Raw genomic sequence first — 18,143 nt, 5'->3', positions numbered from 1 at the left:
AGATACCATCCTGTGCTTTTTCTGGTCATGTGTTTTTGTGGGATTTTTTATTATGGCAAAATTTAAAAAACCAAAAAACTTTGTTACATTCTAAGCTGTGATTTGGATTACTTCTTATTGGCAGAAAATCCTCATGAAAACAGCTATAACTTTATGGCAGCGGTTGATGAGGGCAGCACAGTTCACTTTCCAAACTAGACATCAGAGACATTTCTGGAAGACACCAGTTCAGTAAAAGCAAGTACATCTGTGCCCGAAGTAGCTGGGTACCAGCAGATCCAGCTGCTCTCCAGAGGCCTCTCCTGGGCCACACCTCTGTTCAACACCATCAATGCCAAATCAATCATTTTTATCAGTTGGCAAGATGACAGTGATTTCTCAAAGCCTAAAGATTGTGTTCAAATTTAAACACAGATGCAAGCTTTCTTTAATACACCCACAAAAAATGTCTGAGGTTCCTAAATTCTCTATGAAACTCGGGGACTAAAAAAAAAAAGAAACTCAGGGACTTCTCAGTTTGTGATTTTAATATCAAGGATGGTCCCAGGGAATCTGCTTTTCTTCTGCCTAAGACTGCCAATGCAGTCTTAGGAGTTTGTTCAGGAAAAAACTTCATTGGATCCTGACTCTGGGAAACAAACATAAGGTTGCAGAAGTGGGGAGGTCGGTGGGGAGATGAGATAACTCTGTGACAGGCACTAAGGAGAGCACTTGATGGGATGAACCCTGGGTGTTATACTATATGTTGGCAAATTGAATTTAAAAAGACTTCACTGGGGATCCTTGGGTGGCGCAGCGGTTTAGCGCCTGCCTTTGGCCCAGGGCGCGATCCTGGAGACCCGGGATCGAATCCCACATCGGGCTCCCGGTGCATGGAGCCTGCTTCTCCCTCTGCCTGTGTCTCTGCCTCTCTTTCTCTCTCTGTGTGACTATCATAAATAAATAAAAAAAATAAAAAAATTAAAAAAATAAAAAGACTTCACTGGAAAAAAATAATAATATAATAAAATAAAAATAAAAAGACTTCATTGGAATATCCTGCCAGTTGAGTATAGGTAACCTAAGCAAAAAATCCTCTACAACCCAACTCCAGGTCCCAGCAGAGGGATATTTTCTGCTTAGAGATGCATGCCAGCTATATAGATGCCCATTGGTTAGGATCCATTCTTGGCAATCAGGGGCACGATCTCATATACACAGGAGGCTTTTCCCAGTTGAGAAGTTTTAGAGGATAAGGGTGGTCTGTTCTGTGCTTTTAAAATCTATTCTTGGAGTGAAAAGGGGAGAATCCATTGTCTTTTCCCCTTGCTACTCTAGGTCACAGACCTCCTGGTAGATGAGTCCAGTTTCACAGGAGAAGCCGAGCCATGTAGTAAGACGGACAGCCCGCTGACGGGCGGAGGAGACCTCACCACTCTGAGCAACATTGTCTTCATGGGGACCCTGGTGCAGTATGGGAAGGGGCAGGTAAGCCCCAGGGACACTGGCCACCCTCAACAGCAGGCTTCCAGCTTCAGATCTCACACTTCTCTCTCCTGAACACAGGGAGTCGTGATTGGAACAGGGGAAAGGTCCCAGTTCGGAGAAGTGTTTAAGATGATGCAGGCTGAAGAGGTAAGGGCCAGTGGGGACTTTGGTTTTCTTGTGGGCTGGGGTTTGAGATGACTTTTGGCTACTGATACCAGCCGTGCCCACTCCTTAGCAATGAGGATGTTGGGGTTAATACGAGTTACGCTTTGCATGCTTTTAAAATTTTATTTTTATGGAATGGCGTTTATTAGGATTTGGGGGGTCAAGATATAACTTACAAGCAGTAACATGCACAGGCTTTAGGGGGAGGGGTCAGTGAGTTTTTATAGATGCGCACCCCTGTGTAATCATCACTCCACTCAAGATATTTAAAAAGCCCGGCAGAAGCTGAGGGGCACTACCGGGGTCTCCTCTAACACACCCGCTGTTATCCTTTCAGACGCCTAAAACCCCGCTACAAAAAAGCATGGACAAGCTGGGGAAGCAGCTGACGCTTTTCTCATTTGGCATAATCGGTGAGTGAAGCATCTGCACTCGGTCCAGGGCACAGAGGGAAGCCGTCTGAGCAGCCGTGGCTGTTTCTCAGAAATCCTGCTGCTGACTTGGGTGAGGACCGAGGTTTGGGACTGGTGACTCTGATAGTACCAAGAGGTTTCTGTCTTAGCCCAGACTGACTGTTAGCAAGCAGCCCTGCATTGCAATGGCTTCACCTGGGCAAGGTGTATTTCTTGCTCTCAACCCAGTCCATGGGGCACGTTCCTGATGGAGTGACTTTCCAAGGCAGGTCACCTCCAGGGACAGGGTCTCAGGCCCCTACCACAGTATTGTCCTCCCTCCTCTAGGTCCTCAGAGGTGGGCCGTAATTCTGTTCAGCCAGCAAGTGGGGAAAGCCGGCAACAGAGGCTTGTGTGGGAAATGTTGAAGGCTTGGGCCCACAAGGTGGGGGTCATCACCTTGCCTGTTCTCGATTGGCCAGAATGGAGTCACATGGCCTAGCTGGCTGCAGAAGGACCTGGGAGCTGTAGTTTAGCGGGGCACCCCGCAGGAGCTCTATGCTACTGAGCAGGCTGTGCCTCTTGACCTTTGGCAACACACCAGACAGAATCAACATGATGCTGAGGACCTAAAAGTAGGTCTTAGCCTGAATGTCCCCATGGGGCTTCCCTGGTGCCTTCACCATCTCCTTCCTGCTATCTCCAACTCTGGCTTTGATTCTGTGTTCTTCATTCTCAGCTTTAAGGATCCACTGGCTCCTGGCCCATAGCAGATTCTTAATCAGCATTTGTTGAGTGATGTGTTAATAAAGGAACCAACCAAGGAACCACTGCTCATAGCACAGGGAGTGATGAAAGGAAGAACCACTGAGGCTCCCTAAAACTTGTAGATCCAGAGAAAGTTCGTGGGAGAAACAGGTGTCCCTTGTAGAAGCACTTTTGTTGTGCCTCTGGCCACCCAGGTGCATGAATTCATTTAACAAGTGTCTTATGACAAGCTAGATCCTGGGATAGGTTTGGGAGCTACCAGGATGTATCAAACACAGCTTCTGCCCTTTGAAAGACCCCTGGTCAATAAGAGAGAGATACCTGAACAAATACGAAATGTAAAGGTGGCAGTTAATCTGGAGTGGGAGACCTGGGGGTTATGACATTAAACTGAGTCTTGCAGGCTAGGTAGGAGTTTGCCAAATGAAAAAAGAGGGAGTTAAGAATTCCAGACAGAAAAAAAAAATTTAAAAAAGAATTCCAGACGGAAAAAGGATATATTCAAAGGCATGGAGGGGATCCGCACTCCTTTGTAACTTATGAGAGGTTAGTAATTTAGCAGAGAGGTTAAGAGGATGTGGTCTGAAGTCAGGGCTTCCAGTTCTGTTGTGCTAGGGACAGATCCGCTCGCCCTTTCTTCCCTGGGTACCATTTCCCAAAATTCCAGTGTCTAGTCTATTTTCCAAATTTCAACTTTGGCTTTAAGCTCTCAGAGTTGGCTAAATCACTAGCTTTAACGTTTTTACGTAACTCTGTCTTCTTCCCTTCTTCCCATCCTATTTTGTCCTGAAGCCATAATGGAAGATGGGTTTTATCTTAACCTGCCAAGTCTGATCTCGACCAGTGGGGCTTTGAGGTCATGTTCCTGCTTGGTGGCAAGGAGGACAGTGACAGATTAGGGATGGCTGTCATGGACACAGGTGGGGAAAGAGGCCTATGCAATGCCATTTGTTTGCCATCCTTGGGGATGCGTACTGACCAGGCATCTCTGGCAGAGTAGAATACCCATGTGGCCCTTTGTCCCGAGGCTTCCTTTGCTCTCTCATTGTGGGGATTGGAAACTATAGCTCCTGGACCAAATTGGGTTTGCCACCTGTTTTTCTATAGAATATGCTTTACATTTTTAGATGTTTGGGGGGAAAAATCGAAGGAAGAAGAATACTTCACAACATAAAATTCTATGAAATTCAGATTTCAGTATTCATAAATAATGGGGTTGGTTTTTTTAGAACACAGCCACACCCATTCACCTATTGCTACGGCCTCTTTCACTATACAGTGGCCACATTGAGTTGCCGCAGAGGCCATGTGGCCCAGAAAGTCAAAACTATTCACTATGGCCTGTTGGAGAAAAAGCCTTCTGACACCCGCTCTAGAAGGAGTGCCTGAAGGAGAGTGCACTGTCAGTGCCTGCTGCTCTTTCTGAGGTAGAACAGATATCACGTAGAGGTGCTTCAAGGCCGATTGTCAAGTAGATGAAATTTGGTTTTTGCAAGTTCCAAGCCAGAGGCCCTGCAAGGTCATTGTCTCGTATAAGCCATTAGTCCTCAAGTTAATTAGAACTTAGGTACATTGGCACATCCATGACCAACCCTATGATAGGGCTCAGACTTTTTTTCTTCTTAATAAATATTTCAAGAGCTACCCTAGCAGAGTGGGAGTTTTGGAACTGGTTCCGTTGATCCCTGCAGGGCCCATGGAGGAGACACAGGGAAGCTGTCATGGGCTGGTCAATGCTTAAGAACCAGTTTTCCTGGGAGATGAGTGTTTGCCAGGCTCTGTGGTGTAAATACCCTCCAGTGGCCACTTTCAAACCACTCGTGTATTGAAGTCATTGAGTGTGAGTTTGGGAAGAGATTTGCACCACCAGCCCTCAGGGGCCCCCACGGCATGGTCAGACCCCAGGGACTGGAACTGCAGGCTCACCACCCACCCCTATTTCTAATAGAGTTGCCCCTCCTCCAGTCTTTGTATCTGGATTCATTTGGATTCCAGCTGAGATTTCATTTGTCTACTGCCACCAATTACAGTATGAAAAAAAAATAACCCTAACAAATCAGACCTTGTGACACCCCCACCCCTACCACCAACATACACACTCCCTATAGACATGCTTACACTACTACTGCCCAGCACAAAACCTGCCCTGGCTCCCCGGTCCCTGCGAAATGAAACTACTGTTCCTTGGCAAGTTCTCCGAGGCTCCACAGGTGACTCTGCTTGCCTTCCTGCCTCTTCTGACGACAAAGGCAACGGCAGCTAGCCACCAGGCACTTGCTGTGGGCCAGGAACTGTGCTGAGCACATCAGGTAGATTGTTGCATCTTAAATCCTGAAACAACTCCTTGCGGAAGGCATGGTCATAATCCACGCTTTATGGATAAGGAAACTGAGGCTGCACCTGGCAGCCCCAGAACTTTTCCCCTTTGCTGGAACATCCTGTGCACTTTCATGGATCCTAGTGTCACTCGTGCCCCCTCTCCGACCCGAGGGTCCATTGCTGGCACCGGGCCTGCTGTTTGGTAAACACTGGGTGACTGATGAGGGAGAGAAGGGAAAGGCACTATGTTTAATCGTGAACACGGCAGGACACAGTCCTGTAAAAATCAGGCCCATCTGCCCGTCACAGGAGCAGCTGTCACCTGCCACATCAGATACTGCAGGGTGGGCATCCAGGCACATGGGGGCATCTGGGAGAGTTTTGGAATCATCTGTAAACACTTGCCAACAGCCTGAGATGAACTAACTGGCTGATCATTTCTTTAACTCGGATTGGTTTGGGCCCTTCCTGAAAAAGTGCAACTATTCCTTTTTGCAGGTATAAAAGTGTCTTTAAAAGAAGTAGGAAAGTGGTTACAATACTTGAGGCTCTTGTGGCCTTATGCATAGATTCCTGAAATTCTTTTAAGGAAATGAGTTTGAAACACATTGGCATGTCAGAGGCTGTACACATGTGCACACGTGTGTGCGCACACACACACATTTTGTCTCTTTCCCAGGCTTGATCATGTTCACTGGCTGGCTGCAAGGGAAGCCGCTCCTTAGTATGTTCACGATCGGGGTCAGGTAAGGGCACTGTGCTGACCTCCCCTCTCTGGGACAGCAGGGAAGGTAGGGAGAAGGGGGGCATCCCGGGTCAGAATGCCATGGGTTGGACTGAAGCCTGTCTCTTCCACTCCCCGACTCTGTGACTCTGGGCAAGTGTGTTGGCCTAAACCCAGCAGAAGCCAGCCTACCCCATGCAGCGGTGCCCTCACAGCCTCAGGGGCAGGGCAGAAAGTCTCCCGTGTGCCACTACCCCCTAGCCATCCGCCCTCCCGGCCACCGGCCTTTGCCCTGCAGATACTAGTTGAGCATCCGTTGACTGTTGGTCTGCATCACCCAGGGGTGATGGAGCCCAATCACAGATTTTCTGGGCTGGCGGGAAAAGTAAGTGTAAACAAGTCAAGTGAACATTGATAAAATCATCACAACTTACGATCAAGGCTGCCAAGGAAACAGTTGCAGAGAGAGTAAAAGGGAGGTGGGAAGAGACATGTCCTGGGCAGGTGGCCAGGGAAGGTGCTCAGAGGGGCAGAAGCAGAGATAGAGGAGCCTGTTGGAGAAGGTGGGAAGGGGGTTCAGCAGGGAGGGCCCAACCATGGCAGGCGGTGGGACCGAGCTGTGGGCACCTGGGGACACCAGGAGGGACAGGGTGGGCTCTGTGAGCAGAGCCACATAGTGGAGTCAGGGAACATATCACCTGCCGCTTATGGGCCTCTTTCCTCCTGATTCTTTTTTTTTTTTTTTTCTGTATTTTTTTTTTTAAGATTTTATTTATTTATTCACGAGAAAGAGAGAGAGACAGAGATACAGACAGAGGGAGAAGCAGGCTCCATGCAGGAAGCCCAATGTGGAACTCAATCCAGGGACCGCGGGATCACGCCCCAAGCCAGAGGCAGATGCTCAACCGCTGAGCCACTCAGGCATCCTATCTTTCTTCCTGATTTTAAATAATGTCATCAGAGTGCTCCACATGGCATGCTGGGCCATTCTTGACATAGACACAGGAGGTGACAGGGGTATGAACCCTAGCTTTCTGCAACCGAGAGGGAGCTCATGGGGTGTGCGCAGCTGGCCGTGCTGTGGAATGTGGGTTCGAGTCCAGGATGGGCATCCTGGAAGTCTGGGTTGTTGTAGAGTAGGGGTCTCCGGCATTAGCCTGAGGATATGAGGGTCCTGGGGAAAGCTTGTTCAACACCAGTCACGGGTGCCCTGACTCAGTGGGTCTTGGTGGGGTGGCGGGGGGGCGGGGGGACTGGCAGCTGAGAGTCTGCATTCTTAACAAGCTTCCCCAGGTGTTCATGCTGCTCTAAGAGGTGGCCCAGTTGGGGTTCCAGCAAGAGGCAGGGCCAGGAAAGAAGTTGAGCCCCTGACAAGAGTACTCAGGTGATTAAGGCTTCGGAGGGAGGTGCAGTGGTAGAGGGACAGAGGAGCCTGAGCCCTTGGTTGGGGGATAGGGGGGTGGAATTCCCAGAAAAAGCAGAGCACTCAGAAGCTGTGACAAAGAACCTCCTTCAAATAATGGCACATTCCATTCCCATCTTGTAAACCATGGGAGGTTCTGTGAGCCAAAAAGACCAGCCAATATTTACAAGTAAATAACAGAAAGGCCCCCAAGTCCATCCCCAGTGCCATTTGTAGGTCACTCCTGGGTCCTGGCCTCCACATCCCTTCCCTCTGACTTCTCCCATTAGGTCCATGAGACACTTGCCATTCAGAGAAAATGTGTACTGTTCGTTTCACTTGTGACTTTGAAAAGATGAAGATTTTTAGCAGAGTTAGCTGCTCAAGATCATGGCCTCAGAAGGTGGAAATAAGCCGGGTAGCCAGGGAGGAAGAGATTCTCCCAAAAGAAGTAACATGAGAATTGTTCTTTTACACACTTTATCCTAATTCCCTGTGTCTTGAGTGACGTGCAAGACGATCCAAAGTATACTCGCTTTTCCTGGTCCATGCTAATCTTTATTAGTTTATGGATTAATTTTTTATTATTATGCAAGCATCCAAATAGGTGTAAAAACGCCCTTCCCACACCATATGGGGAGAAAGTCTTCCTCGTATCCCTCTGCAAATGTTTGCTTAGCTAGTCTTGTCAGCGGGTGCCATAAAACCAAGGGAGCCTTCTTGCTGTCACCATAGAAACTGGGCACAGTCCCTTGGCCAAATCCAGTAATCTCATTGTTTCCAGGGAAAAGGCCACCATCCGTGTACCACATATCTTTGTTTCTAAGATGTATTTTCTTTTCACACTTTAACTTCTCTGAGGTCAGGCTGCTTCTTATAAATGATGAGATAAGAAAGCACCAGGTGGTTAATGAACTGGCAGTATTTTTTCTTTCTTGGTGGTACACAGATAATGGTGCCCTTCACCATCAGCTATGTCTTAGATTTGATGAAATAGGATTCCCGCGTGTGACTCTGGTGCTGCGCTTCCTCAGCCGGGCTTTCTGATGATGAACTAGGCTGCATAGGATGCTGGCTGTGCGCTGGGCATTGCAGCAACCTGGCACGAGAAAACCCCAGTTCAGAGGAAAGAGAAACCCTTCACCATTAAGTCTAAGGCTAATGAAACACCCAGGCTGAACCACCACCCAGTCAATCCCATTTACAAGATTTCAACCAGCTCTAGGCTCTTGCAGGCATCCCTCCTTTCATGGTGCTTTGTAGATCCTGCCTTTTTCACAAAGTGAAAAGCACTTCTGTGTTGAACAAGTAAACCAGGGCCATTTTTCCCAATAGCATTTGGTCATTTCACATCCCCGTGCCCCCATTTTGGTAATTCTTGCAATATCTGAAACTTTTTCATTATTTTTTATGTTGATCAGTGAGACAGTGTGCTGAAAGCTCAAGTGATTGTTAGCATTTTTTTTTAGCAACAAAGTATTTTTAAGTTAAACTGTATACTTTTTTTTTTTTTAGACCTGATGCTATTGCATATTGAATAGACTACAGTGTAAACAACTTTTATGTGCACTGGGAACTGATAGGTTCATTTGACTGGATTTATTGTGATGGTCGCTTTGTTGTGGTGGTCTGGAACTGAAACCCAGTACCTCTGAGTGTGCCTGTCTTCACTCATTCCTATCTGTTTGTCCCGCAAATATTTGCTGAATGTCTGTAGGGCTTTGCTGGATGTCCTGGTGCAGAGGGTGAGCTGCGGTGGGGTGTGGCTGGCAATGCTTACCCCTAACTCTGCACAGAGGCACCCTCTCTAGTCTGCCCCAAAACTCTTCAGCCTCCCCTATGGGTCCAAAGCCAGCAGGAAGCCCCACACTAATTTTTGCCTCATCCATACCTGCTCAAGACTGTGGAATGGGGAATCAATCAGCCATAATGTTCTGGAACCAAATTTGATGCAGAAAGAGCCCCTTCTTAACATCCCCTCACATGTTGACACACTGCCCGGGGGAAGGGATCCACATGCTTTATCACAATTCAGTCTCCAGAGAGAGAAGTTCAGCTGGAGTCAGATGTTCTCTTCTAATCCAATCAGCCATGGCTTTGGGAGAGTAGAGTCCCGTGGTACGCAAGGAGTTGGAGGGGGGCACCTGGGTAGCTCAATGATTAAGTGTCTGCCTTCGGCTCAGGACATGATCCTGGGATCAAGTCCTGCATTGGGCTCCCCATGGCATCTGCTTCTCCCTCTGCCTGTGTCTCTGCCTCTTTCTCTGTGTTTCTCATGAGTAAATAAAATCTTTAAAAAGAAAGAAAGAAAGAGTTGGAGGGGTAATAATGAAATGAATAGACACTCAAACAGTTCTGCTACAATTGGTAAAGGCACAAGTTTGTCACTACATCCTTCAGCCTTAAGTTCCTAGTCTGGCTTCTTTACCAGAAATGTCTAAACAACTAGACCAATAAAAAGCAAAATTCAGGAGACTCGGGGAGGGCTCTCTGAACCAAAAAATTCCACTTCCCACTTATTGCCTAATTCTGGAAATTCCTTTCATAGGACCCAAAGACCTTTCTGTTTAATAAATGACAGTAATTTAAGTGCAAAAGTAAAGAGGCAAAACAACTGAGAGACTAATTTATGCTAAAGTGTGGATATCTGATAGGGGAGGTCCCTTCCCAAGAGCAGGGTTTTGCAATAGGAGAACTTAGAGCCATGGATGCTGAAGGTGACAGGTGCATCATGGTATTGGGAACAGAGACTAGAATGGGGGCATTGGGGACACCTGAGACATGCCTCAACAGGTGAAAGTATTGGCGACCCCAGTTGGGATTCATGTGATCCTTAAGAGCATGTTAAAGGTGACCTGTCTGACCTTTTGATCCAGCCTGGCAGTGGCTGCCATTCCTGAGGGTCTGCCCATCGTTGTCACGGTTACACTGGTCCTAGGAGTGCTGCGGATGGCCAAGAAGCGGGTCATCGTGAAGAAGTTACCAATTGTGGAGACATTAGGTAAAGGACCATCCTGGTTGAAATCTTGTAAATGGGTTCGACTGGGTGGTGGTTCGGCCTGGGTGTTTCATTAGCCTGAGAATTAACGGTGATGGGTTCTCTTTCCTCTGAACTGGGGTCTTCTTGTGCCAGGTTGCTGCAATGTCATCTGTTCGGATAAGACAGGGACTCTGACCGCCAATGAGATGACCGTCACCCAGCTGGTGACATCTGACGGGCTCCATGCCGAGGTGAGTCCCATGCCGAGGACAGCTGTCTACCTGCAGACCCTTTCCTTCCTAAAAGAATCTTCCAGAAAGCAGTAAGGAAGAAATAAAAATGGGTTATTCTACAATTTCCTTGCTACAAACAGCAGCAAGGAACACAACTGAGTTGAGCCAGCTTTATTTTTTTTTTTGTAATTATCTTTTAACAATAACCACATCACATAATGTAGAAGCGGGAAAGCAGTTGCCCCTAACCGCCTGTGATAAACTAACCATGACAGTCCCTTTGGGTTTTTCAATCTCTCTCCTCTGTGTGGCACAAGTTGTAAGCTCCCCAAACGTGCCGTTTTGCGTCCTGTGACGTTTTTCATAAAACTTCCAGATTAAGGTGTGAAAAATGACATCTCCCAGGCCAGGGCCTGTTTTTATAAATAGGATTTCACTGGCAGGCCGGCATACCCTTTGGCTTCTGCATTGTATATCGACGGTCACAGAGCCGAGGGGTTGTGACAGATTGCATGGCCTGCAAGAGGCTGACGTATTTGCTCTCGGCTCCCTATGGGGAGGTTTGCCCACCTCTGTTCTAGAACATCAGCTCTCTTTTGTGATGTTACCTGGTTTTCTTAACCATTATTTTCTCATTAAGGAAGTTTACTGCAATTTTTTAAAGCGTGGCACTTAGGGAGTTTTCTGATCAATACACAACATGCAGGGAACATCCTCATGCCTTAAGCCTTGCTCGTGGGTAGGATTATGTCCTTGGGGTATGTCCCCCAGAAAAGAGATGATGGGACAACCAGGGGAGTGTATTTTTGACACGTGCTGACATCCCCTCTGCGGCTTTGCCCTGCAGGTCAGCGGAGTTGGGTATAATGGCAAAGGGACCGTCTGTCTGTTACCCTCCAAGGAAGTCATTAAGGAGTTCAACAATGTCTCAGTGGGGAAATTAGTAGAGGTGAGTGTCAAAGCCCCATGGTGGAAATATGCATTTAGAAGTTGCTGATAGGTGTTCTCTCTGAAGAGAGGGTTCTTGGTGACGACTGGGCCATATCCTCGGAGTCAGGGGTCACAGTGGCCCAAAGAGAGGATCTAGAGCGCTCTGTAATCATCCCTGCCTGCCAGAAAGACTTTATTTTATTTTTTAGTTTTTAAGATTTTATTTATTCATGAGATACACAGAGAGAGGGGCAGAGACATAGGCAGAGGGAGAAGCAGGCTCCGGGTGGAGAGCCTGATGCAGAACTCGTTCCTGGGATCCCAGGATCACAACCTGGGCCACTGAGCCACCCAGGCATCCCCAGAAAGGCTTTAAAGAGATGCCTGCAGGACGCCTGGGTGGCTCAGCGGTTGAGCATCTGCCTTCACCTCAGGTCATGATCCTGAGGTCCTAGGATCGAGTCCCACATCAGGCTCTCCACATGGAGCCTGTTCTCCCTCTGCCTGTGTCTCTGCCTCTCTCTGTGTGTCTGTAATGAATAAATAAATAAAATCTTAACAGAGAGAGAGAGAGAGAGAGAGAGATGCCTGAATAGAGAACGTGCTTGATGAATGTTGGAAAATGAGCCTGTTTTGATTGTCAATATGAGTAGTAAGAGCCATAACTCAGGCCTCCCACATGCCGAGTGCCCTTGTTGGTCCAAATCGAGCCATTGTCTAACGAGCTCATAGAGGTGACAAGAGTGCCCCAAACCAGCCAGCCATCTAATTTCAGGACACTTTGTCGTGGAAAACCATACCTATTAGCAATCACTCTATCACCCCAGCCTCCCTGCCTGCCCCCTATGATATAAGCTTACAAGGGTCTTTGTAACAATCAGAGCTCAGAAGTCAGTAAATATTTATGGTGTTTGTTTTGAAGAGTGGGGACTCTGATGTATTTTGAAGAGTAAATCTTGTCCCTCGCCCCCACCCCAAGCCCCCATCCCCAACATGGGTCAAGCCTTCAGCATGTGACTTTTCCACATGCCTGAGTGAGCTCAGGCTCAAGGGTGCCAGCTCCAAATAGTAACTACAGACCTTCGGAAATCCCCCCTTTCAGGCAGGCTGTGTGGCCAACAACGCTGTCATCAGAAAGAACACCGTGATGGGACAGCCCACGGAAGGGGCCCTGATTGCTCTGGCCATGAAGGTAGGGACGCCTTTTTTTTTTTTTTTTAAGATTTTATTTATTCATGAGAGACACAGAGAGAGGTAGAGACACAGGCAGATGGAGAGGCAAACTCCATGCAGGGAGCCCAATGCGGGACTTGATCCCAGGACTCTGGGATCACGACCTGTGCTAAAGGCAGACGCTCAACCATTGAGCTACCCAGGCACCCGGTAGGGATGCTTCGATGGTCTGTGCTGGGAGTTCTTCCCCTTGGGACTGAATTAGCAGAATTTGAGCTCATGTCTGGGCAAATGAGGAATGGGAAAGTTTAGTAATAATGGGAGAGAGTGGCCCCAAACATCCTCAGGCTGTCACTGAGATGCCAGGTGGCTTTGGAACATTCTGTAGGCCTCTAACCCTTCCTGGCCATCCCATAAGAATCCTTGGGTGCCCTGTGGCTCAGACCCTATGGAGGTGCCGGGGAGATAGAGCAAGAAATGCAACCTGCCTGGTGGCCCCCCAGCCTCCCTCCAGGAAAGACCCCTTCCTTTTAGTGCATTTGACTGATTGTAGGGCTCCGCAGTCAGACCCTGAGTCTGGAACTTGGCAGAAATGCCCCCATTCTGTGCCCAGTTCCAGGTGCAGAATGGTGATGGGTGGTGGGCTGGTGGGGTGCCAGAGCTGTTATGGAGACCAAACTGGTTCTGCTCCTGGAACAAGAGAAATGAGACCTTTTTTCCTTGGTGGGACGTTGGAAAGCAAGTGGCCTTTTTCTGTGAGCTACATGCTTGGATTTCTCATCAGCCAGAAATGGTTTGAATAATGACTAATTTAAGTGAACTGAGCTTTGCACAGAAATTGGTTTAGGATGACTCACTGGAAGCTTGCATTTTATTATCCTAGATGGACTTAAGTGATATTAAAGATTCATACGTGAGAAAAAAAGAAATTCCATTCAGTTCAGAGCAGAAGTGGATGGCAGTGAAATGCAGCCCCAAGAATGAGGTGAGTTTGCTTCTCTGCCCCTCCCACCCTCTCCCTACACCCCAAAGAAAGGAAAATTCTCAAGGGAGAGAGTTTAAAGCTCCTAGCTTCTTCTACAAAGTTTCAAATACATGAAAACATGGTTGATAGACATTAGACTTGATTATCTTGGGTTCTTTTCTGAGATTTTTGTCTGAAACAGTAGTTCTCAAAGTTCCTGGACCAGCAGCATCCCCTGGGAATTTGCTAAAAATGCAGATTCTCAGGCTCCACTCAGAACCTCTGAGTCAGAAATATCAGGAATGCGGCATGCCAGGGTGCTCAGTTAGTCAAGCATCCGACTCTTGGTTTCGGCTCAGGTCATGATCTCAGGGTCATGAGATCGAGCCCTGTGTCGGGCTCCATGCTGAGGCATAGAATCTGCTTCAGATTCTTTACTCTCCTTCTCCCTCCACCTTTGCTCCTCCCTCTGCTTGTAATCATTCTCTCTCAAATAAATAAATAAATAAATAAAATCTTTAAAAAATGTATATCAGTCATGCTCCCACCGTGAACACCGACCTCCTTGCTAATTTGGGGGTTCTTTTTCACACCCTGGCACCGAGTTCCTTACAGGTATGAGTACCTTTAATTGTCACCAGGAGGGGACAGTCCTTCCTTCCTGAAGGGCGGGGATCAGGAGGCACATCCCAGCACCCACCACAGATGGTGTGAACAGTGAGCTCACGCATCACACGTACGCACATAGGCACGTGCATGTGTGTGTGTGTGTGTGCACCTGCTATGAGTGACCAGAGGAACATACACCAAATTACTCCTGTCTATGCCTAGGTGGGGATTAAAGCTGACTTCTTCTTTCCCTCTTTTTCTTTTTTTTAACCTTCTGTAGCTTTTCAGATTTTCTATGATAAAAGGGTCTTTTAAAACGTTTTGTATTACCTGTCACCTTTTCCTCCAGCTCTTTACTTCCCTCCCTTTCTGGAACCTGTCACATCTTGCTCGTGCCGAGATCCCTCCTCTCTTACTCAGGGCAGTGGGCAGATTGGCCAGCGTGTTCCAGGCCTCTGCCACAAATGGATGAGTGTATGGATCTTCTCTGCTTAAAAGGGGTTACAGATTTTTTAAATGTTTTAATACCTTCAGATCTTTTCTTTCTCCCTCCCTAAAGACAATGGTAATATATTCTCATATAAATAAACTATAGAAATACAACTTTAAAAATGGAAGCTTCTTTTAATCCTACTCCTCCTCGCTCCTGACCCATCACCCCTGCCCCAAGGTAACCCCCCAACAGTCTGAGATGGAATATTCCAAGTTCTAAATATGCACATAGCAACATATGGGGTGGTTGTTTTAAAACTAGGTCGTGCTGTATATAGTGTTTATAATTTGCTTTTTTCCCCTTACGGTGATATCTTTGACATCTTTCCCTATCAATTCATAAAGCTCATTCCCTGCACACCATGAGCATTCAGGCTCTGTGCTAATGCTGGGGACAGAGTGTGACCCACACTGGCACAGTGCCTTCTGCACGGAGTTTGCCATCTATGGAAGACAGAGCCTAAATATACAGGGAAAACGGTTAGGGGCTTGTTTGGGTTCCTTTTTATGAGGCACCACGTGGAGGGGTGAACAAAACAGAAATGGCACCTGCTCTCGGGAGGCAGCAGTCCAACTTGGATGTCTAGCAATCAGTCCTACACATACAAGTGTAATAGGGCCTGGGGTAGGACCGATTAACGGAATGCACAGGATGCTCTCGGTGACATCAACAAGCGACTTCACGTAGAGGGGCATGTGGATCAAGGGTCAGCCCCAGTCCTCCTATAGGCAGTGCATATCCTATCATGTGGCTTTCCTGTCATTTAGCCTGTCCTGTACTGGTGAGCACTAATGGTCCACTAAAAATCGCCCCACCGTGACCATCTCTGTGTGCAGGAGTTGAGGGTCACCATGAGCCGAGGCATCCAATGACAGTGGCCTTTTTTCTTTTCCAAGGACCAGGAAGACATTTATTTCATAAAGGGGGCCTTTGAAGAAGTGATTAATTACTGCACCATGTACAACAACGGAGGTATCCCCCTGCCACTGACACCCCAGCAGAGATCCTTCTGGCAGCAGGAGGAGAAGAGGATGGGTTCGCTCGGCCTGCGTGGTCAGTACCTTCTGCCCCCAGCCCCGAGCTTCGGGTTGGCACGTCACACTGACTCTTCAAGTGCATTAATGTGGGGTTCTTAGTAATTGATCGGAATGGCAGTCAGGCAGTGTGCTAATGAAAGTAAAGCAAATGTGGAATCCATGGTCAGATGAAGGACAGGGAGCCCCCCAGCCCATCCCAGCCACCAAACGACCCCTGTTAGTCCAGATGTGGCTCGTGTGTGAGAAAGCCTAGAGCCTTTCTCCTGAGTTTTCTCAGGCAGATGAATGAGGCGTACTAGAAACATTAATTTTCCTGATTGGTCTTCTTGCTTGTTGCTTACTCTCAGGAAACCCCAAAGCTCTTGTAAAATCAAGGCAGACATTTAATTCCTTGGCCATTTCCAATTTTCTGCACCAGGGGCAGCGGCTTCCCTGGCGAGCTAGCTGATCATGAAAACGCACATTGCCCATAGCGCCATTGGTCAGCCTGTCCATTGCCAGAGAAAGTATTTAAAAACACTCGGGAACCCACTCGTATTCTCTCTGAGGAAAATGAGACGCTTTGGGCTGGGTGCCAGTTGCCTTGGTTTTTCCCTTCAGGAAACCGAAATGATAAATTGCCAGCAGATTGCTGACAAGTGCGCAAGGTGAGGATGTCACAGTGTGCGGAGATGCAGCTTAGCGGGGTGGGGAGGAATGAATGACACTATGCCAACTAGCACAGGGTGTCTACACCACTGGCTCGGGACACTGCCACCACTGTCACAGGGCCACAGCGCTGCCCCGCCCCAGTAGCTGGAAGGTGATGCAGTGAGGTCAGTTCTCACAACACCCCCTCTCGGAACACCTGTCCCTAGGAGCCTGGCCTGGCTTCTGTGCCACCGACACAGGGTCAAGGCCAGGATGAGCCAACAGTCAGAGTACTCTTACCTGCAGTGCCCTCCTGTGCATTTTCTTCCCCTGGGGCTGACCCTAAAAGGGCAGGTGACAATACAAGAGACAAAAAAAGCCATTGGAAATGTGCCACTTCGCAGATTTCCTTCTGGCCACTCTCATTGGGGTGCGGTTGGCATGTAGACCACCGGTGGACAAATGTCTTGCTTTCTGCAGGTCAGGTTGTCTCTCCTAGCTTGGGGTCGGCCTTCAAGAGCTGCTGCCCCTCGCAGGCACAGAGGGATGTGGGATGCCGAAGGGCTGGGCTGACTGAGGCCACCATCGCCCCTTGGCCCCCGGTGGACCTGTGGCTCTGGGTCTCTCCTCAGTGCTGGCCCTGGCTTCTGGGCCCGAGCTGGGGAAGCTGACTTTTCTGGGTCTCGTCGGGATCATCGACCCTCCGAGGGCTGGCGTGAAGGAAGCGGTGAAGGTTCTCTGTCAGTCGGGAGTGTCGGTGAAGATGATAACAGGCGATGGCCTGGAGACTGCCTCAGCCATAGGTAAGCAGGGATGGTGGGGTGGGGTGGGGGGGCTTGCCAGGACTGCACACGGTGACCATGACCTTTCACGGGCCAGTGCTCTGCCTTCAGAGACGGTCGGCCCTAAAATGTTGGCAGGCCCTCCGAAGGGGGCAGAGCCCTTGTGACCCCTGACGACCTCGCATGCAGGGTGGGGGGAGCTTTCATTCTCGAGCTCACTTCCTCTTCCCAGGCAATGCCATTCCCCAAGTTTACCCCTGGGCCGGCTTGTGCCATGAGCTGTGGGCCCTTGGCACGTCATTGAGCCACTCTGACCTCCCGGCTCTTCGTCCGCAGAGGGCTAGCTAGCAACCCTCCTCCTGTAATTCGACTTAACGCTGTGATGAGGGCGTCACACCTTGCTTTCCTCCCCACTGTGTCTCAAAGCGCCCGGCACCTGTGAACAGATCAGAGGCTCTGGAATCAGACAAAACCACGCCTGGTTCCAGCATCGCCACTCAGCAGCTCTGTGACCTTGGGGAAATCCCTTCTTCCCTTCCCTCACCTTTAGAGCAGGGATAACGGGGCCTCTGTGGGAAGGTACTTCCTTGGATGGAGTTGAAATCGTGTGATGTAGCAGGTGCTTGGTGGCTGGTGGCTGCCGAGGCTTTTCTTCTTGTCATTCTCTTGGCCCAGGCAGGGACTGAGGTCACACGGTGGAGTGAGGGGCGGGCACGGGAGCAGTCTCAGGCTTGGGAGCAAGCTCTCAGAACGGATTCTCTGCAACACGCAGGAAGGAACATCGGCCTGTGCAACGGGAAGCTGAAAGCCATGTCCGGGGAAGAGGTGGAGAGCATGGAGCAGGAGGAGCTGGCTGACTGCATCGGGAAGGTGGGGTCCTCCCAGGGGGCAGGGGGAGAGTGTCAGCTCCCTGGTCACCAACTCTGCTCTTCTGTGCCTCTGTATCCAGGTATCTGTCTTCTTCAGGACCAGCCCAAAGCACAAGCTCAAAATCATAAAGGTAAGCTGTGGGCCTCATCTGTCCTTCAGGGTCAGTCCAGGATGATGGCGGTGGCTCTGCTCCAGGGAGCGACCC

General features: G+C 48.9%; 1 protein-coding gene across 2 annotated transcripts in view; it reads left to right on the top strand.

The window, feature by feature from the left end:
• The window catches only part of ATP2C2 (ATPase secretory pathway Ca2+ transporting 2), a 59,384-nt gene that overhangs the window by 33,803 nt on the left and 7,438 nt on the right, over nt 1–18,143 (top strand). For both annotated transcript variants that reach the window (XM_041771427.1, XM_041771428.1), the window contains 13 exons: nt 1,318–1,467; nt 1,546–1,614; nt 1,970–2,045; nt 5,791–5,857; nt 10,114–10,238; nt 10,371–10,468; nt 11,298–11,399; nt 12,483–12,572; nt 13,437–13,538; nt 15,516–15,672; nt 16,919–17,089; nt 17,841–17,938; nt 18,018–18,068. In XM_041771427.1, coding sequence (XP_041627361.1) covers nt 1,318–1,467; nt 1,546–1,614; nt 1,970–2,045; nt 5,791–5,857; nt 10,114–10,238; nt 10,371–10,468; nt 11,298–11,399; nt 12,483–12,572; nt 13,437–13,538; nt 15,516–15,672; nt 16,919–17,089; nt 17,841–17,938; nt 18,018–18,068 — 1,356 coding nt within the window. The remainder of the gene's footprint in view (nt 1–1,317; nt 1,468–1,545; nt 1,615–1,969; nt 2,046–5,790; nt 5,858–10,113; nt 10,239–10,370; nt 10,469–11,297; nt 11,400–12,482; nt 12,573–13,436; nt 13,539–15,515; nt 15,673–16,918; nt 17,090–17,840; nt 17,939–18,017; nt 18,069–18,143) is intronic.

This window comes from Vulpes lagopus, chromosome 10 (assembly GCF_018345385.1).
Source record: "Vulpes lagopus strain Blue_001 chromosome 10, ASM1834538v1, whole genome shotgun sequence".
NCBI lineage: Eukaryota > Metazoa > Chordata > Mammalia > Carnivora > Canidae > Vulpes > Vulpes lagopus.
The sequence above is the reverse complement of the archived record's forward strand: the minus strand, read 5'-3'. Positions and strand labels throughout refer to the sequence as shown.